This window comes from Amphiprion ocellaris, chromosome 7 (genome assembly GCF_022539595.1).
Source record: "Amphiprion ocellaris isolate individual 3 ecotype Okinawa chromosome 7, ASM2253959v1, whole genome shotgun sequence".
Classification (NCBI taxonomy): Eukaryota; Metazoa; Chordata; class Actinopteri; family Pomacentridae; genus Amphiprion; species Amphiprion ocellaris.
The window spans coordinates 15,153,207-15,172,709 of record NC_072772.1 but is presented as its reverse complement, the minus strand read 5'-3'; the positions used below and the strand labels follow the sequence as shown (position 1 = coordinate 15,172,709).

General features: G+C 40.4%; 2 protein-coding genes across 11 annotated transcripts in view; one reads left to right on the top strand and one right to left on the bottom strand.

The window, feature by feature from the left end:
• Positions 1-8,195, top strand: part of LOC111569168 (galactosylgalactosylxylosylprotein 3-beta-glucuronosyltransferase 1) — an 81,136-nt gene extending 72,941 nt beyond the window's left edge. For all 4 annotated transcript variants that reach the window (XM_023271153.3, XM_023271152.3, XM_055012403.1 and 1 more), the window contains 3 exons: positions 1,918-2,214; positions 4,954-5,060; positions 5,395-8,195. In XM_023271153.3, the coding sequence (XP_023126921.1) occupies positions 1,918-2,214; positions 4,954-5,040 (384 nt within the window). In that variant the 3' untranslated portion in view covers positions 5,041-5,060; positions 5,395-8,195. The remainder of the gene's footprint in view (positions 1-1,917; positions 2,215-4,953; positions 5,061-5,394) is intronic.
• Positions 1-19,503, bottom strand: part of LOC111569167 (beta-galactosidase-1-like protein 2) — a 40,012-nt gene that overhangs the window by 3,688 nt on the left and 16,821 nt on the right. For 5 of the 7 annotated variants that reach the window (XM_035948613.2, XM_023271146.3, XM_023271149.3 and 2 more), the window contains 8 exons: positions 19,109-19,215; positions 16,711-16,857; positions 16,246-16,317; positions 15,814-15,892; positions 15,568-15,655; positions 14,397-14,511; positions 11,956-12,072; positions 9,138-9,764 (listed from right to left, as the gene is read on the bottom strand). In XM_035948613.2, the coding sequence (XP_035804506.2) occupies positions 9,678-9,764; positions 11,956-12,072; positions 14,397-14,511; positions 15,568-15,655; positions 15,814-15,892; positions 16,246-16,317; positions 16,711-16,857; positions 19,109-19,215 (812 nt within the window). In that variant the 3' untranslated portion in view covers positions 9,138-9,677. Of the gene's footprint in view, positions 1-9,137; positions 9,765-10,886; positions 10,962-11,955; positions 12,073-14,396; positions 14,512-15,567; positions 15,656-15,813; positions 15,893-16,245; positions 16,318-16,710; positions 16,858-19,108; positions 19,216-19,503 lie in introns of those variants that run through there. The other 2 variants (XM_055012401.1, XM_055012402.1) reach the window with 2 other exon arrangements.

Genomic DNA, 19,503 nt, shown 5'->3' with positions numbered 1-19,503 from the left:
TATTATTGGTTGTACAAACACATTTTAATGAGGATGATTTAATTAAAAAATAAATAGAATTTTAATAAGGATCCTAAAAACTACATAATTGGACTATTTTTTATTCTTTTTTTTACTGTGTGTACAAAAACTAGAACTGCAGTAGTAGATTATACTTGTGTTTTGTTATGTTCCCTGCACCCCTAAGGACTGATTAATGTACCTGGATTCCTGCTTTCTTTTCACTGTTAGAATTTGGGACTTCTTCTCTCTTTTTTTAAAATTCCCACTGTCTAGTCTTCTATGCTCAAATATAGGACTTTGTCTCTGAAGGCTTCTCACTAAGTGGCGCAGGAAACAGAGCTTAAATGCAACAAAAACTGGAGCAACACTGAACACAAAACACTGCACAAAAACGCAATATTCACCAGTATGGGGCAGGGGGAACTTTGCATTTTTATTTTGCTTTGGCTGCCAGCAAAAGGGGGATTTGTGCTGTTTTACCCCTGCTGATATTCCCACCAGCAGCAGCAGCATCAGCAGGCGGAACACTCACTTTTACATTTTCAGTGTAGATGGGAAAGTGACAAACCTCCTGACACTACCTGCAGAGAGCCTGATTTATCGTCTCATTTTGTTTGAAGACATACATCTAACTGTGAAGGAAGCAGGCAGGTGACGTCTGGGCAAGATGATGGCTAGATTTACTCGTGTCCTGGTAGGAAAAAAAAACAACCTGGCAACCGCTGACACGTCCTTGAGGAAGGAGCTCATTAGAATCCAACAGCAGTTTCTGACAACTAAATACCGGCGTGTTTGTAGGAAAGAATACAAGAGGAAACAAACAGAGTGATGAGAAATGTCTAAAAAGTGTGACCCTCCTTTAAAAAAATTATAGCAGCACTCATATGAACACATGCACAGAAGCATTCTGTCTGTCTTTCACCATTAACACCCAAAACTCATTAAGATAGAACATCCCGCCTCTTATCTGGGTGACTTGCACAGTTGTTTTCCCCAAAGCTCAAATCCGTGGATTCCCATAAGCCCCCGGGCTGCTTCATCCTGTTCAAACTCTGCCCCTCTCTGATCACCTGACCTCACCACACAGCAGCCCATCAGATCAGAAATAAATCTAACACAGCAGCTCATGTGCAAAGGGAAATTTGCATGTGATTTGCACGAAATGCACAACGTATAAACACGTAGCATGCGTACGCATATAGGTGTTTTATTCAGGCTTGCTCTTGCTCCATCTACAGAAGACACACATGCTGGACACTGTAAATGCACTTGCACACACCTTTATTTTAAATAGACCTTCCACTGGCCAGGCATCGGCATCATTATTTCTGCTGCATTGAGTTTGATTAAATGACTCTGCTGTTTCTAAACCTTCCTCTTCCCTCAATATAAAAACGTACCTTTTATGACTGCGGCAGCTCTTGCCAGGATGGCAAAGACTCACCGAGTAGCAGACAAAGGAGAGGGCGGCAAAATCGTTTGATGCTAGAAGATTAAAGGACAGAAAAAAAAAAGATGGTGGTGCTTTACCTTTAAAGAATCTCCTCAGCCAACCAGGACCACAGCCACTTGCTCTAATGGCTTGGCTCCTTCAAACCCTCTTGGCACTGGCCACATTGACTCCCTTTAAAGATGGCTGTGCCTAATTATCTCATTGTAGGGCAGCTGTTGAACAGTGTGTGATCTGCCTTCATCTAACAGTGTGTCAGCTGCACAGGGCACAAAGGCTTGGTCAATATTCACCGTCTTTCAGAATGAATAATAGCAGCAGCTCTAAAAACCCTCCGTCTGTGCTTTGCTGTAACGCTGACAGCAGATGCTCTAATACTGTCTCATTGTCATGTACGCTTTTTCAGATGACTAATTTGCTCTCTTCCCTCCACCATTTTCTCCTCTCGACTCTCCTCTTGCCAGATGAGATCGACTCGGAAAGTTTCAGTGTGGCCTGTGGCCTTTGTGGGAGGCTTGCGGTACGAGTCCCCCAAGGTCAACGCAGCCGGGAAGGTCTACGGCTGGAAGACGGTGTTCGACCCCCATCGGCCCTTTGCCATTGACATGGCTGGCTTCGCTATCAACCTGAGGCTCATCCTTTTCAAGCCGCAGGCATACTTTAAGCTTCGAGGGGTGAAGGGAGGCTACCAGGAGAGTAGTTTGCTCCGGGAACTTGTCACACTCAACGACCTGGAGCCCAAAGCCGCCAACTGCACTAAGGTAATTTCATTTTTCATGTTTACTGATGTTAAGCCGCTTGACTTGAGCAGTTTGTAGTTAAAGGATTTGCTTGCCATGTTGTTAATTCATATCAAATTCTTTTCAGCTAAACATAGTGGAGTATTAGGTAAAATAATATACCGTATTTTGAAATGTAGTAGATGAAGTAGAGTTGCACTTGACTACTTCACATCTCTGGTTTTGAACATTATGAAAGGGTGTTATTAAATTCGTCATTATTTGGTGCTGAACTATCTTTTATGAAACTAATTTTACAAAAGAAAGCAAAAAGAAAGCCACAATCTGCCTTCATAATATTAGATTCGGGCCACTGACTGAATGTCACCCTTAGAAACGGGGGATTATTATTTTATGGTTTCCACAAGTTATGTAATAGTAATTTTGCAGCTTCGAACACCATTGTAAGCAAACTGCCATGATGGTGCAGGAATGAATTACTCATAAACATCACAAAAAGGGCGAGTTAGTTTGACTTCCCATGAATAAATAACTGGATGAAGAAAGTTGGAGGAAGTATTTACAGCATTTCAGCCCAATAAGACAGAGGTTTATGAATTATTAAAGGAAAAAAGTTTGACATTTTGGAGCATTTGCTTCCTCACCTTCTTGCCACTTATATAAGACATTTTAGCAGTGCTGTTTTTTAGAGCTTTTTGTATGTTTCTTGTTTTTATGCTAAGCTAAGCTACTTGTCTGCCAGTCGAGGCTTCGTGTATAGAATAAAAAGTTGAGCAACAAATTGAAGGAGAATGCTTGCTGCCGTTGTTTCGTTGTTTGGGTCCACGTGTCCCCTTGGCGGGAAGAGTCACTGCAAATCAATAGGAAGTTGGTCTGACTGATCATCTTGATCCTATGATGAAACATTTCTGTCCAGATGGGGAGTGGTCTCTTCCAAGATGACAGTGTCTCAATCTGTAGGGCATGAAGGGTCACTGAATGATTTGAATCATATGCTATGACCTTCACAGTTGCCGGATCTCAACCCAATTGAGCAGTTATGGGAGCGATGTGTCAGACAGCACTATCCATCACCACCATGAAAATACCAAAAGATGGATTATCCCCTGAAAGAATGCCATCCAGTAGGGTTCCAGAGACTAGGAGAATTGATGTCAATACCTTACTAAGGCAATTTATGTTGTTTTTTTAACTTTTATTTGTCACACATCTGTAAGATGCGAGGCTATTATTGATCTTCTCATTTAACTCTCAGCAAAAAAGCAACTAAGCATGTTTCCCAAAACATCAAAGTATTCTTTAAAAAAGAAGACGACATGGTATTGAGCCACAGTTTTCTTATGACACAAACAAACCTTATTTAAAATCTCCAGGCAGCCTGGCATAATTGGTGTTTGTTTTTTAGCAACAAAGGAGCTTGTTTTCCTTGATCACCGGTGCAGAATCACTTTTTCATGCCTCAAAGGTAAGGCATCTGAGCTGGACTACGAAGTCTTCTTAAGCATGCACTTGGCGAGAAATCCATGTATTTCTCAAATAAAATTCCACGATGATTTTCTGACGGTCAGAGTGTCAAAAAGTGTAAATTTGATGCTGAAAAGTTGAACAGCATTGATTATATTTCTCACGCTGCCCACATGCACTCTTGTACATTCGCACATGTACTTGAGCAAGATGCTTGAGGGTAGCAACAGCAGCAACAGCAGCAGCAGTAGCAGCAGTAGCAGCAGCGTTCTTCTCTATACCCACTCCACCGTTCCTGCTTACGGCTGTTGGTCTGGGTCACTTCACTAAACCGCTCTCTGGGCAAAGAGGAATCAGCCAGAGGGCTTTAGTTAGCCACACAGGCAAGGAGAGAGAGAGACAGAAAGAAGAAGAAGGGAGAGAAAGAGAGAGACACTTTCAGCCAGGTTTTTCTCCTGCCATTCACAGAGCTAAATGAAAAGAGGGGATTCAGGGAACGGCTGAGAGAGCGGAATTGGAGTTGGTGGGGGAACGGGGAGGCAGGGGCGTCACGCTGATTACAGATGAGCGTGGGGACGGACAGAAGGGCGGGAGGGAGAGAGGAAGGGGAAAAAAATGGAAAGTCGTGCATGAGCATCTCTCTTCCTTATAATCTACCACTTCAGATGCGAGCATGACTATTAACCCCCCCCTTACACCTGAGCAAAGTGGGAGTGGGCTCCTGGCACATCTCAAACACACCACATGAATAATTCATGACCGCCGCCACGGCGAGATGAAAGGAAGGAGGGTTCCAGCACAGAGGAGACGGGGGAAAATGAGCTTGACACTTTTAGTTTTTCTCCCCTCCTCTGCTCTCCTTGCCATCCTTTTCCTGGATGTTTGTCCGCTCTCTTGGGCCAAACCGAGCCAGTGCGGAGGCTTGATAGCACAATAGCGTGCCCAGAAGAGCTAGTGTGCTACCACGAAGGCAGTACCTTTATACATACGACGCAGTGTAGGCTGTCATCTGAAGGTGGCCATTAACCCGCGGTCAGGAGAGGACTCTGCACAGGCCAGGCTAAGAAGGCTGTATCATATTTATAAGATAACACACTGCTGCGGTCCCTCTTTGCTCTCCTCTAATGCATGGTTCATGCTCAAGTAGCTCTTTACACATAGATGGTGCCCTGGATGTTTTGAAGAACATAGGCAGAGTGGGAGCTGACTGGCAGAGCAGGTTGAGTGAGTGCATTAAGGGAACAGCATGTTACTAATGTTGCCGTTGTTTGTGTTTCCATGCTGTTATCTCTCCAGATTCTGGTTTGGCACACAAGAACAGAGAAGCCTGTTCTCGTAAACGAGGGGAAAAAAGGATTCACAGACCCCAATGTGGAGATTTGACCGTTTTTCCTCAGAACACGGTAAATTCTTCTCTAAATCACATAACCCTGAACTTGCTGGTATTACCAAGCTGAACCCTTTATCCATTGACAAATTGAATTTCTGAACGATGTCAATTTATAAGGCGGAAATGCAAATGTGATGGTAATTGTCGCCTAATCTCATCTAGTTAGACTACAAAAGAGCAGGTGTTTTTAATACTCCCTAATACATTGTACAGTCATTTTTAATATCCTTCTGCCGAGTCCCAATTATAGCAGCTGTTGTCCATTATTAAATGTCACCAAGGAAATAAACAGGCTCAATGAACTCAAATTAAGCCTTCTCACTGCATCTTAATCCTTTCTGTTGCAGGTGGTTGGCCTTGAACCTGCAGAGTGGAGAAAACGGTCAAGTTTCTTGATAAGTGCAACCAGCGCTCATGTCTTAATCATCAGAACATTTTAAAAAAAGGGAAGTGCGGGGCCTTTTTGAAGGGGGTTCTAATCCTCTTGACTGAATCTGACATTTTTAAAATAAGGACCAAAAACAGTACAAACGTATTAAAGCACAGATTAGTAAGAGGTGGCGGTGGCTCGTCAGGTCCACCACTGAAGTGCAGAGGAGACGACGTGAAAGGACGTCTCGCTGGGTCGACGTGGACAGCCGTAACCCGCCCCGCCACCGAACGACGGCCCGTTGAAGACCACCCCGAATGAAAGACAGCACAATATGAAAAGCATAGAGCCAGCGGATTCAACCAAACAAGCAGGTTAAAAAAAAATATCCTTCACCTCATATGACAAAGCAAAGGAAATAAAAACACAAATGGGCCTGGATCTGCACACGGCACACCAGAGAAATTCCTCTCGGATTTAGAGACACGGCCGACATCATCAGCCTGGATAAATACATGACTCCAAGGACAAAGATGTCTCATGTGGATTTTCCTTTTGAGCAAACACAAACATAGCAAGGGAAGGAATGTTCTTTTGATAACTATGAAATGTTTGCTTTAATTTAATTTAACCGGTTTAGGCGTTTTACAAACACTTGACTTGCTAGTTCAATACTACTGACTCTTACCTACATTTACTCTTGGGTTATCATCGTCCATTTTATAGTGTCATTAAAACTCATGCATTTAAGTCCACCCATTCACTTGAAGAAAGAAGTCTACCCCTTGTGCTCGGGAGTCGAATTATGTAAACACTAAAATCTCTTAGCACTTGAAAAACACACAAATGTGATGAAAAATGAGAACAATCAGATGAGAAATTTTGACAAATGCATTGTAATTACTGTATTTATATGTAAAAATGATGAAGACTGACACACGACAAGGCACAGGTTCACTCTAGGTTCAGCTCATGGAAAGACTAATAGCACATTAGCAACTTCATTTCGTAAGAACAAGCCCAGTTTGTGACACATTCACAACACAAGAGACGAGAACTTTGAATCGTGGCAGATTCACAAACACCGACCTGACTTCCCTCCATGTTGGTTAATATTTCCCCTGTCTATACACACTGCACTGCACTGGTTACCAAGGGTCAGCTGTGTGTAGTTATGGATTAAAAAAACTACAGCTTTCACATTTGAAATCAGACTATACATGCAACATAAAAGTGACAGCAGGCTAAAGAAAAGCACAATGAAAATAAAACTAATATAAATAAAATAATAACTTGGTAGCAATTACGACACGCCATCCTCAGTACTGAAGCCTCACTGCTTTCTGTTGGTGTACCCATGAGCTGTATACATTAAGCGGATCACTAAAGGGAGTCACTACACCTCTAACGATAAACATCAGTAGCGATGGCATTGTACATTTTAACAAAGTTATTCTGTGCCTCATATAATAGAAACTCTCCTCTGCTTGATAAATCACCCATCTTACGCACATTGGTGGTTCTTATCTAACATTGTCCGGCAAGAAGTAGCTGGAGATAATTCAAACACTGAGCCTCTGTACTGTTGCCAGATTATCTCTGAGCACCCACACCCCACCTACCCCACCTCACACACACACAAAAATATCCCCAAAATACGCTGCTGCACTATTAAAACTTTACAAAGACGCTATATCTTCTCAGGCTCATCAGCCGGAGACAGTATGTTATTACACATTTCACCGGGAATATGATAAGATGGAACATGAGGACAAAAGACTGTTTCATATCTCTCATCACACTGGCTGTTTTCATTGACTGCATGATATTACACTTTCGTGGGGATCAGCCATGGAGATCACCGACTATCCTCCCATTATTTATTCAAAAATCAAATTTAATATATTTATTTATGTATTTATTTCAAGCGTGGATGTGCAATTGAATCACGGCAGTGTTTTCTCGCCCTAAAAATCTCTGCTCTCTTAAACAGCATGCGTACATGCAGTATATACTGTACACATGGATTACCATAGAGATCAATAACAATAGGTACCAACAAGTACTCTAGCACTGCTGATAGCTAAGTTGCACTTGAGTGGTCTTTAATCAAACTAAAAGAATCCATTTGAAACGTTTTAGCACTGAAGCTAATTACGACTTGTAGTCCAAAGTGGGAAAATGCCAGTGTGTATAAAAAGAAAAGACTCTCCTTTAAAAAGCAGCATTATTTGTTTTCAACATGTTGTTTATCATTTCCTCTTCAAGTGAAACTAAATCCCCGCTCTCATCTTCTAAATGTTGCTTTTGTCAAGTTGCCGGCAAACAAATGTCATGTGGTGTACAGAGCAGCATGTGGTTGGACTGGTTAAATAAGAGTCTGTGATGTTTCTCTCTGTGGTGTGTCCTGAAGCAGCAGAACAACAAAAGGGCTTCACCTCTCAAGTGATGCCATTACGTCGCCCTCCATTTGATTTGAAACTTCTCTGATTCCAACAGATGACGCATCGAGCAATATATTAGTCTATTAGAACCAACCTTCCTACGGTATACATCAACTTTAGCATTTAATGTCAGTTAATGAGCTTCTGAGAGTTTCTCTAAGGCACAAAACACACAAGTCCTCCCTTTTTCCTCATCTCCACTGTCATCTTCCAGCCTCATGTGATTCACATTTTATGCATGTGAATGTTAAGGTTGTTTATTTGCCACAGCAGTTCTGTGTCAGAGAAAGATGTTAGTTGAATCAAGAGAAATAAATAACTGAGAAGAACTTCACTTGGCCCTGAGTGTCGCGTCCAGTGGATGTCATGTGTGCTGTACTGTTGTACTATTTACTATTATCCTCAGACCGCACAGAGGCCGACAAAAGCTTCAGACTAGTGAAGAGCATTGCCGCCTTACAGCAGGAAGGTGCTGGATTCAAATCAGCCAGAGGCCTTTCAGCGTGGATGATCTCCCATGTGCATGCATGGGGTTTCTCTTTGTGTTCCGGCTTCCTCCCACACTCCAAAGACATGCATGGCAGGTTAATTTGGAATTCCATAATGGTCGTAGGTGTGAGTGTGACCATGCATGATGAACTGTGATGAACTGGCAACCTGTCCCTACTGGTACCCTACCAGTCGCCCAATGTGAACCGGGAGAGGCTCCAGTTTTCTTGCACACCACGACAGGATAAAGAGGGCACAGCTGATGAATTGATGGGATATTTAGTTCCATAAAATGCATTTTATAAGGCAATGCTATCAAACGTTTTTATCAGACTTTAACATTTTGCATGCCGGTTGTGCCACCGGGTACTCGTAATTTGCCAATTTCAGATTTACTACATTATTTCAGTTAAAATAGTATGTGTGTCTTGAACTAAAACACTTAAGTCATCTGCAAACCAATTTTTAGAAACATCAGCGTCAGAACTCCCGCACCACAAAGAACAGAGAAAGACTAGCTGCCCATCACTTTGTAGATAATCTACTTAATAGACAGCTTCTAATGCAACACTGCAGCTTCACTGTGGCATCAGTCTTTAAAGAAAATAATTGTGGCGGTATCTAGACACAAAAAGATCTTCAAACCCAGTCTGTGGTCGAGATTGCATGTCAAGGTTCACAGCATTTCATCAGAAGGTGAAGTTAAAAAGCACAAAGTGTTCCAAGATGTATTTAAAAAAAAAAAAAAAAAAAAAAAGAGGAAAGAAAGTGCACAAGCGTCCTTGGCCTTGGTTATTGACACAGAGGTCAAACCAGTCTTTATTTGCATGTTCTTTTTCCACAGCCAGGATGTAACCTAAAAATGAAGTATTTTGAGTGAAGTGATCTTATTATAATGAAGATGATCCTTGTTCACAGTCTCTCGGTCTCCAGTTTTGTAGTATTTGAGTACTGATTAAAGGTAGTGTTAGATAAAATAATGAAAAAAGATTCAACGAAATGTCAGAAATAAAAACCTGCAGTGAGGAAGTTGACTGCACTGCTGCATTGTTGTCACATTTTTTGGCTTATGTATTTGGATGTCCAGGAGAGGCCACAGAAGTTGCTAATCTTTCTGGGGCCTGCCATGTTAAAATACCTTACAAACTCATACATGAACCTAAAAGATATTCAGCTTAAGATAATCCCAACATAAGAGCCGTCATTCTAGACACATTGGACCGTCGTCACATTTCAGCAGTGCTAGTTGCAGCGAGGTGTCAGCACCCTTGTAGAAGCAGCTTTCCCATCATCCTCCTCATCTATGCTCCTCTCTCACCTCTTGTTCTCACTGGACATCAACAGTCATGCCGTAGTCTGGGCTGGTGGTAAACTGTATTTTACCATCAGTTTTCTGCTCTTCAAACACTATGACCTGTGACAAAGCAACAAGTACAAGCTTAGTCAAGGTTGCAGAACAACAGGCAGAGTGGGTGGTTAAAGAAAAGTAGAAAAAGGCAAGAAGGAGAAACAGCGATACAGTAGACAAAGCTTAAAGCCTTTTCCAGAAACTGCTGAGGCGTTCAACATCATTACAGTACTGAGTGATGAATATTGGTAACTGTATACTGTAAATCCTGACCTGAGATATGAGCTTAATTTGCCAAATTAATGAAGGTGAGTGGGAGTTAATGAGGCTAAATGCTTGGAAATACATTTTAAAAATACACTGAATATGCAGATTTTTTGACAATGTTAGTATTATTAGGACATGAATTACTGTGAAAGGAAGGACCGTGAATGGATTTCAGTCAGTATCAAGTTAACACACAGCTGCACAAGAATGGAAACAAAGATTGTTGAAACAATAACTGGCAGCTGATTGGATATCTGGTCCCGTGTGAGGATTTGATCATTTGCTCTATTTGCTCTGTAACTGAATATTTTGGAGTTTGCACAGTTGGTCAGACAAAGCAAAACAGCTGAAGACGTCCCCTTAGGTTCAGTGAAACAGAAACATTTGGTTCCTGTTTTAAGGACATCAACAAATGTCAGCTGTGGACTGTATGAAACTGATAAGGCAAATGTGACAAGATGCAAAAAAGACTAAGAATCTACATGCATGTATGGTCTATATGGAATGCTAGTGCAAATGTTATTCCACCCAGTGCAGCAGCAAAGAAAAAAAAATAAAATCAAAAGGTTTTCAGCTCATAAACTTTCAACCATACTGGACTATAGAAAGTCCATTTGCTTTTTAATGTGTCTAATTGTGAAAGCTAACAAATATAAAAAAGGTCTTTCTGTAAAGAGTGTGTCTCTAACTACGTCAGCGCTCCATGTCCCTCTGAGGCCACACTAAAATGTGCTAAACAGACTTCAAGGTTCAAGGTTTAGTGTTTAAGGTAATCTTTATTATCCTAGAGCGGCAATTTGTCCACCACCACAGTGATACAGAATTTTACCACACTCTAAAACCACAGAAGAGACAAACGATTATCCATCCATCCATTATCTACACTGCTTAATCCTCATTAGGGTCACGGTGGAGCTGGAGTCTATCCCAGCTGACTTAGGGTGAAGGCAGGGGACACCCTGGACACCCTGGACAGGTGGCCGGTCTATGCCAGGGCTACACATAGAGACAAACAATCACACTCACACCTACAGACAATTTAGAGTTACCAGTGAACCTCAGCATATTTTTGGACTGTGGGAGGAAGCCAGAGTACCCGGAGAAAACACATGCATGCACAGGGAGAACATGCAAACTCCATGCAGAAAGATCCCAGGAAAGCCAGGGGATATTCTAGGTGCGTGGCAAAAGTGCTAACCAGCGAGCCACTGTGCAGCCAACAAAAGATTATGACAAAATTGATTAAAAGTAATAAAATCATCATTAATCTAAGACAAAAGAAAAATGATGATGAAGTAAAATAAAATAAGAGTAAAATAAATAAATAATATAAAATCACATAGTGCTGTTTAAAAACACAGTGGCAGCAGGGACAGATGAACTTTTAAGTCTGTTGGTCCTGCACCTACACACACGGTATCTGCGATGGGAAGGGAGCAACTCAATGGCTTCTGTCTGCTAGGACTGACTGGGATTTTAAAGGCTCTGACTCTGTGAAGTTCTGAGAGGTTTCTGAGACGAGTCCCTTGACTTTTTAACTTACTTTAGCAAATAATGTTTACAGTTGATAAATGTACTACTGTTCAAAAGTTTGGGGTCACCCAGGCAATTTCAAGTTTTCCATGAAAACTCACACTTTTATTCATGTGCTAACATAATTGCACAAATGTTTTCTAATCATCAATTAGCCTTTCAACACCATTAGCTAACACAATGTAGCATTAGAACACAGGAGTGATGTTGGCTGGAAATGTTCCTCTGTACCTCTATGTAGATATTCCATTAAAAAAAATCAGTTGTTTCCAGCTAGAATAGTCATTTACCAAATTAACAATGTCTAGACTGTATTTCTGATTCATTTAGTGTTATCTCCATTGAAAAAAAATGATTTTCTTTCAAAAATAAGGACATTTCTAAGTGACCCCAAACTTTTGAATGGTCGCGTATCTTCTTAATGTTTTGGCACGTGTGTATGGTCAGGACACCATACCTGATTATTCCCCTTGTGAAGCCAGGGAGCTGGGACATAGAGAGTCTGCTGAGGTCCAACGGTCCAGTAGCGTCCCAAATTCTTGCCGTTGACAAACGCAACACCTTTGGTCCAGCCCTGTGAACACCACCAATTACTGTTAACAGTGCACAAAAAAAAAAAGAAACATGCTGCGGACTACCATCATCACCATTATCTTTTGCTAATTAATAAGAATCTGCTCTGATCATAGCTGTAAAATACACACAGAGAGACAGTAGAGTGATATTTTACAACTGGGTGGGGTAGTGACTGGTCAACAGGCACTTGACTCTTTCAGCTAACTGCAATGTGTAACTGTATAAGAACAGATCATCTAATTCTGCAAAGAACCTTTTAACATATCCTCTGATCTCACTACCAGAGTAAAGGAATGACATTATTGTGTAAATTTATCCAGTGAATTACAAGTGAGCCAGCACTCAATAGAGCTGATCAAGGAGCTGATTCTCTGGGGATGTTCTGCAGATGTGTTTTAACTAGGGCTGGGACTTTAACGCGTTAATTTCGATTAATTACATGCATCGAAAATAACACGTTAAAAGTAATAACGCAATTAATTGCACCCTCCTCAGTTCCCTCATTTCTGGCACGCTGGTAACTCTGATGAACACTCCAGCCCAGTAGGTGGCGGTAATGAACCTAAAGTCTGTTTGTAGCCATGAAGTAGAAGCACAGGAAGTACTGAGTGAAGTCAGGCACTGGTGAACAGTGAAGGAAGACGAGATTCAGCTTGTTGGGCAGAAGTTTTCCTTTTAAAAATGTTCCTGATGGCAGCTTAGATAAAAGCCTGGTTGTGTGCAAATTGTACAACAAAGAGTTTTCTGATCACTGCATCACTTCAAGCTGACGGCATCACCTCAATGTAAAACATGTTGCTGTTAGCACCAGAGCTAACGTTAGCTACGAGTCATGCTAACGACTAACGGTGTAGCCATCCCATAATAGACCACTTTTCTAGACAGTGCTTGAGTTTACAGAAAGTCTTAAAATGTTGAATAAAATCGCTATAATTGCACTTAGATTTGCAGTAATCTGTGAATGTAGCAGACAGATTAAAAATGCAGATATATAGAAATGAAACATTTTTGTGGTTTAAGTTTTTACTCTGTCGAGGCTCTGCTTCCTTGGAGAAGGAATAACCTAAACAAAAATATCTCTTTTAATAACTTAATTATAACATTTTTGTTTATAAAAAAATTACATAAATAAAAATTAATATTCCTATAAAAAAGAACCATAAAAATTACACCATTTATCAGACCCAGAAAAGATGAAAACAGAATGAATCTCTGGATTTTCAACTTTATGAAGCTCCTTGAACTACTTATGCTGATTTTATGTGCCATACAGTGGAAAAACAACTAAATTCAGGCTTTAAGTCATCAAAATCACTTTTTCTATATGACCCATTTTCCTTTTTTAAAATAAATTTTAAATTATAAACACATATGTCTATTCATTGATTCAACTGTCAACCACAATTTTATTTGAATTGAAAAACTTCACTTATTGTGTCAAATATTGCTATTTGACAGAACAGCAAATTGCGATTAATTAATTACAAAGCCTGTGATTAATTCGATTACATTTTTTAATCACGTCCCACCACTAGTTTTAACTATAAATTAAAGACTAATTTCATCATTTAATCAACGTTTATGACTTTAATTATCTACAAACAAGTCAATTGTAACCCTTTCATTTCTTTCTAATAGAGGTAAGATAATCAATAATGTAAAAAATACATATGAATGAATTCAAACTGAAGCACTACTAAAAGCCAGACTGTCTACACTTCATTTCTAGCTGGGTGTCAGGATTCATAACAGATCTACGGAGGAGAGATTCTCATGTCTGCGTGGTGAAGACAGCTTTCAACTGATTGTCAGTTTCTATCAGTCCTGCTTTAGCAACTCTGCCTGACCATGCAAACGAAGACTTGGGCTGATAGAGTGATGCTATCGTGAAGCAGAACTGCCTATTCAATCAGACCTACAATTAAGGTTTCACTTTAAAAATAAGGTATTAAGATTCAGGCAGGGCAAAGACCAAGCTCAGGTAATAATAATATACAGTGTATTATCTTTCAGAGCTTATAAGTATGTAAATGACCAATGACTGTGCGATTTCTGTTAGGTAGAAGAAGTAAGACCTGACATTCATGTTTAATAAATGTCCTAACTTGTAATGATATCCTCCCAAATTTCATTTTCACTGTAAGGTTGAGAAAAATAACAAACACCACTCAAAATGCAAATGCAATGAGTCCTTGTGAGTGTTAATGTTCAGTTTTTTTTTCTCCCCAGTGTTAGCGCTGCATAAATTTCATGCCAGTTATGAAACTGTACGTCATAGTGCTGCTCTACTGGTCTAGAAGCTCTGCTGCCTGTTCTACTCACATCGAGCTTCATGAAGGTGTCTTTAGGAGAGCCGTCCACGTGGAGTTTGGCCTGAAAAAACCCTGGGAAGGAGGGCTGGTGGCGCATCGACATCCAGTGGTCTGAACTCTCAAGTCTGTAAAAGGAGCATAAATATCAGTTATGCTAACGTACACTCTGTTGTGTTGCAAATTTTATTAAAAAAATCTATCAGTCTTGACTTTTAGGGGGCCTGTTTGCCAGCCAGCAGTATATCATGTCCTTCATACAATATTTATTTGCCTACAGTAAATGTCAAGCAAAAGTTTGGAAATGGATGGAAGGGGAAATATTCAGACTATAGTTTATATTTTGCCTCCAAGTAACTGCAAAAGGTTACACTGATAGAAGAGCAAAATTCTTTCTTTTTGTTCGTTCATACAGAGCTTCAGGCCTCGACATTTTCAGAATGGTGCTGAGGTAAAGAAATTTCAGACTAATACTACGTGGGGAGACTCAAAATGGCTTAAAAATACCGTATATCTACAGCAGATAATGTACCACTGCAGGGTTAAATATAAACCTCTGAACAAACTAATCCCAGTAACAAGTCTTTATTATCTGAGGAGAAATGTGTTGCATATAGAGTAGTAAAACACATGAGAAAATACTAGTGTTAATTACAATAATAATGTACAGCAGCGAAAAACGGTATAATCTTGTAATATGGGAATAGCATACGGGGAAAGCACTTGTACCGTGGGGTGTGCTTGGTCCTGCAGAATGACAATTTAATGCTTGACTCTTGTGCTTTCATGTATAGAAATTAACAAATCTAATGACTATTACACCAGAGGAGGCACATTTAAAGTTTCTATATTCAATTACTGTTCCTGTTTGCTTTAAGGCTGTGCTACTTTTCATAACTGCCACATTGAAAACCCCTATAAACACGTGAAATATAGGAACTGAGTCCTTGGAAATGGAAACGGCATATCAACTAACCCACACTTATGTTTATAATTTAAAATGTTTGACATGAGACACTGGATTAGAAGGGTGTGCTTTGGTTCTGAATTTTGCCATCATTTTCCCATTGTAATTGTGTTAAGCAGGGAGATAATCAGCTGGATTGAATCAGAGGCAGGCAGGTGTAATGATCGAGAAACACAAACATAGGGGGGAAACTGGATAACAATTGAAAGACACAAACCTGTTTACAAAGTCGGGCTTCATTTCCAGGCTATGAATAATGAAGTCTCGGAGGATGTGATTGTTTAGCAGAATATCTCCAACAAGACCTGAAAGGTGAGTCAAAGCCGTGTTCACAGTTTCCTTACGACTCTTAAGACACAGTTAATTAGCTTCTTTTAAGGTCTCTAATGGAAACAGATCTTTCAGCAAGACTCGTGCTGACTTCAACATCCACAAAGTCATCGGTTTGTGGATCGGTTTGTACCTTTGCGCTGCTCGTCCAGGACTTTCCCATAATTCACTCTTCCACTGTTCTCCACCAGCAAACCTAGAGTTCTTTTTCCCTACAGTGGCAAAATACATAAAACATGAGAGACATTTCTGACAAACGGTGCTATTCCTGAACATAAAGAATTCACAAAAGACATAGGAGACAGATATTTCTTTCGGCTGATCTGATTTTAGTAATTGATCGAGGGTGATGTGTGTCTGTGAGGCTGAAGTTAACTACTCAAATTTGTTAACATAAGCAGTCATTTGAAGATTTGCTGGCTTAATACTGGAACCTTGCTGCCAAAAACATCCATCAGCACCCCCTAAAGCTTTCAAATGCTGCGTGGTGTTAAATATTAAAAAGCTTCTCCCAGCAGACTGGGCCTAAAATACAAACACGAGGACACACAAGCTCCTAACTTACCTCCCCATCAGGTAGTGCAAATTCATGTGTCTTGAAGTCCAAAACACCGACAAACTGTTTGTCCACAAATACCTAGCGAGAAAAAGAGAAATTAAACTGATATAGCCACTTGAATTAACAAACTCTAACTATTTATGTTGCTATTGTGACCATATAGAAAGCAGAGAATAATGGCTCAGCAGGAGCAACACACTTGTCCAAAGCTTATAGATGCTATGAAAATGACTAAATGTATTTGTCTTTCACTGCACAGTCTTTGACTGAAGTGTGTGGACATTTCTCAAGGGCTGTCCATTCATACCAAATGGTCACAGCTTCATTTTGTTAATTGTCCGCGACAAGTGCTCTGATCAGGGCTGTGATTTTTAACAAGCAGGCTGCGGCTTTCTGAGCACGAATGTTGTCACAGAAAAAAAGCCTAGAGATGTGATTGTGGATGCATTAAGTGTGCCTTGCTGTCCTCACCAGTGCCCTGTCTCTGACATTGTTCTGTGAATTGAGGATTCCTCCAGCGGTGATGGTGGTCTCATACAGCGTGTAGCCATACGACTGACCGTTGTTATTATTGAGGGGGAGGTTCTCCATGTTCACTGGCTTCTCGGACTTAAAAGGCTACAAAAAAAATACAAAAGATAACGCAGACATTTAAACATAAAATATACAATTCACTTTTAAAAATGTGTTTAAATGTAACATTGAAATCCGTATTGTTTTGAAATGACTGCCTACAGTTTGCTGTATTAAGTACAGATGGGATTTTGTGATTTTCCTACTTGCAAGATGGCTGGAACCAAAGCAATGATTTATCAAAGCTAATGAAGCCTTCCTGTCTGGTGTCTTTTATTCAGCAACATTCCCTTTGCATACCCTTGGGAGGCACATTTTCACAGGACAATAAACAGTCCCTGCTATGACAGGATTAACCACATACATCTGAACATGCAGATACAATATCCAAGTCAGACAACCCACTCAGTTTCTGTGAGGCCACCGAAGAGAGAAAGGCTCTTTTTAAACGAGGGTGTTTGACCGGTCAGGGGGAAAGTAATTGTCGTCTCCGAGGGGAAGCAAATTATTGCGATGGGGAGTGAATAATTAATGTTGTAAGCAGCTGTCAGACGTGCTACATCTGGTTTGAATATAAGTGCCACAGAAGAGCATGGTGTAAGTGGCTAAACTAGAGTGGTGGACATGACAGTAAGCAGTCATGACAACACCTTCCAAAGAGGTTGTTTAACAAGTCATTTTCTTTTTTCTTCTTTGGCAAGACAAGACTTTCTGTTGCATTCAGATCTTATTTCCACAGCAATCTGCTTTACAGTCATAAAGCTGCCCACAGTTTGATTACTGCTGGTCCCTGAGCAGGCCACTGGTGTAGTTTGGACAGAATGACTTGCTCAGGGCCTCCTCACTACTGACAGAGCACGGTTACTTATTCATTTCCCCATTCAGACTTTGAGTTGGTGGTGGACAATGGCACCTTAAAGCTTTAAGTCAAATTTTTGTAGATTGGTTGGCACATGTGCCACATGTGATACTGTTTTACCGGACTTAATACAGCAGGTGAGGGGATGCAAATAAGCTAAGTCTGAGGTAATTGTATAAATATAATTAAATTCTGAAAAATTAGAGCAGTATGTACTGGCAACAGACAGAAAATAGTTGGGTAGATAGATGTTTGACAATTTTACTTAAATGTATTAGAATGAGACTGCCACGAAAGTACACAATAAAAATGCAAAGTTCAGTTGCATGAACGAACCTCAGGGTGCTCCCTTTATGGCTCATTAACCGCCAATCATACCCCTTGATAATGAAGCATGTTGCTTTCCGTCACTCATCCCTATTGGTTTCTGTGCAGGTCTGCCGAGGCTCGCTAGTCTGCAGCCACATGGGCCTTTTGTCAACCTCCTCTGTATCCACAGACTTCCTCTAGTGAAGGTTACAAAACACCCACCCCATCACTTCCACCTAAGAGACACCGTCCCAGCAGCCTGCTCCGAGGGCTGACAGACTTCATGTCAGGATGTGCAGAGTTTGGGTTTTGCTTGCTGTATTTTTTATATCTGTATCAAGGTGAGATTATTCCTTTGTCCTGATTTATTTATTTATTTTTGTGTTTTTGCATTGTTGTGTCACCATTAAAATCATTATCTGTGTACCTTGATAAAAAAAAAAAGACTTAAGTGATTACATTCTAGTTAAGAGTTTTTTCTTCTGGCATTCCTCATAAATCATTAAAAATGTAAATTAAAAATTTTTGTCACGTTATGTTTTTCGATTATATCGCCCAGCCTGAGGTAATTTAAGCCAAATTAAAGCACTGACACACTTTGTATAAATCACACATAGAGATAACAGGTGATTACTGTGATAATATACTTTACTGTAAATGAAAATTGGGTTGCTTCTGTCATTTGCAAAATATGCCTAGAGAAGCTAGTAACAAATTCTGTTAAGTGGCAACAGGTAGATGGCAGATTTAATATGTAATCATTTAGGCAAGCAGAAATTCTGCACTGAGCAGGCAGATATGATAAGGAGCTTGTGCTGCAGCTGTAGGTGCTGTTAATACATGCACCCTCAGGCTTGGACAGTCATGTGGAATCCCAGTTGAGAATTTTATGTGCAATGCAAGGCTCACAGAACAGAAAAACAGACAGAACAATTTTAAGTAGAACAAAAGCCATCCCAGGCTGCACACAGCACATTTTCTTTGAGTTTATTTCATGGCTTGGTTGAATTACTTATGAATCAAGTGTTTTATGTATTCCTGTTGTCTCTAAACAACCTTGCAGCTTTGCTACGCTATGCAGATGATCGTGCTTCAATTTTTGCCACTCTCCTTGCGGCTGTGGCTTACCTTGTCAGTGAATTGCAGACTGTCCCACAGAGACAGGTGCTTGTGGATAACAGCAGGTTGGTACGCTTTCCTCTCCTGAAGAGAGGGCAGTTCAGGCAGAGGCTCGGCTGAAAAACAAGGAGGGAAAATGAGCAAAGCTTGCAGTTTGTCTGTCTGCCTTTATCTTCTATTTACCTTGGGGATCCAAAAGAGTAGTATTTTTTTAGGGAAGATTTTTGTACATTACAATCAGAAAATACACATCAATCTATACATATGTTTAAGCACATGCAAATTCATTCACTGAAGGGGGTTTATGATACTAAAACAGATTGTTTTATTTGACTTATCCAAAAAGCTAGTGGACCTCCTACCGGATTATTACAGCAATGCAGACTGTCACACTCTGACTCAAT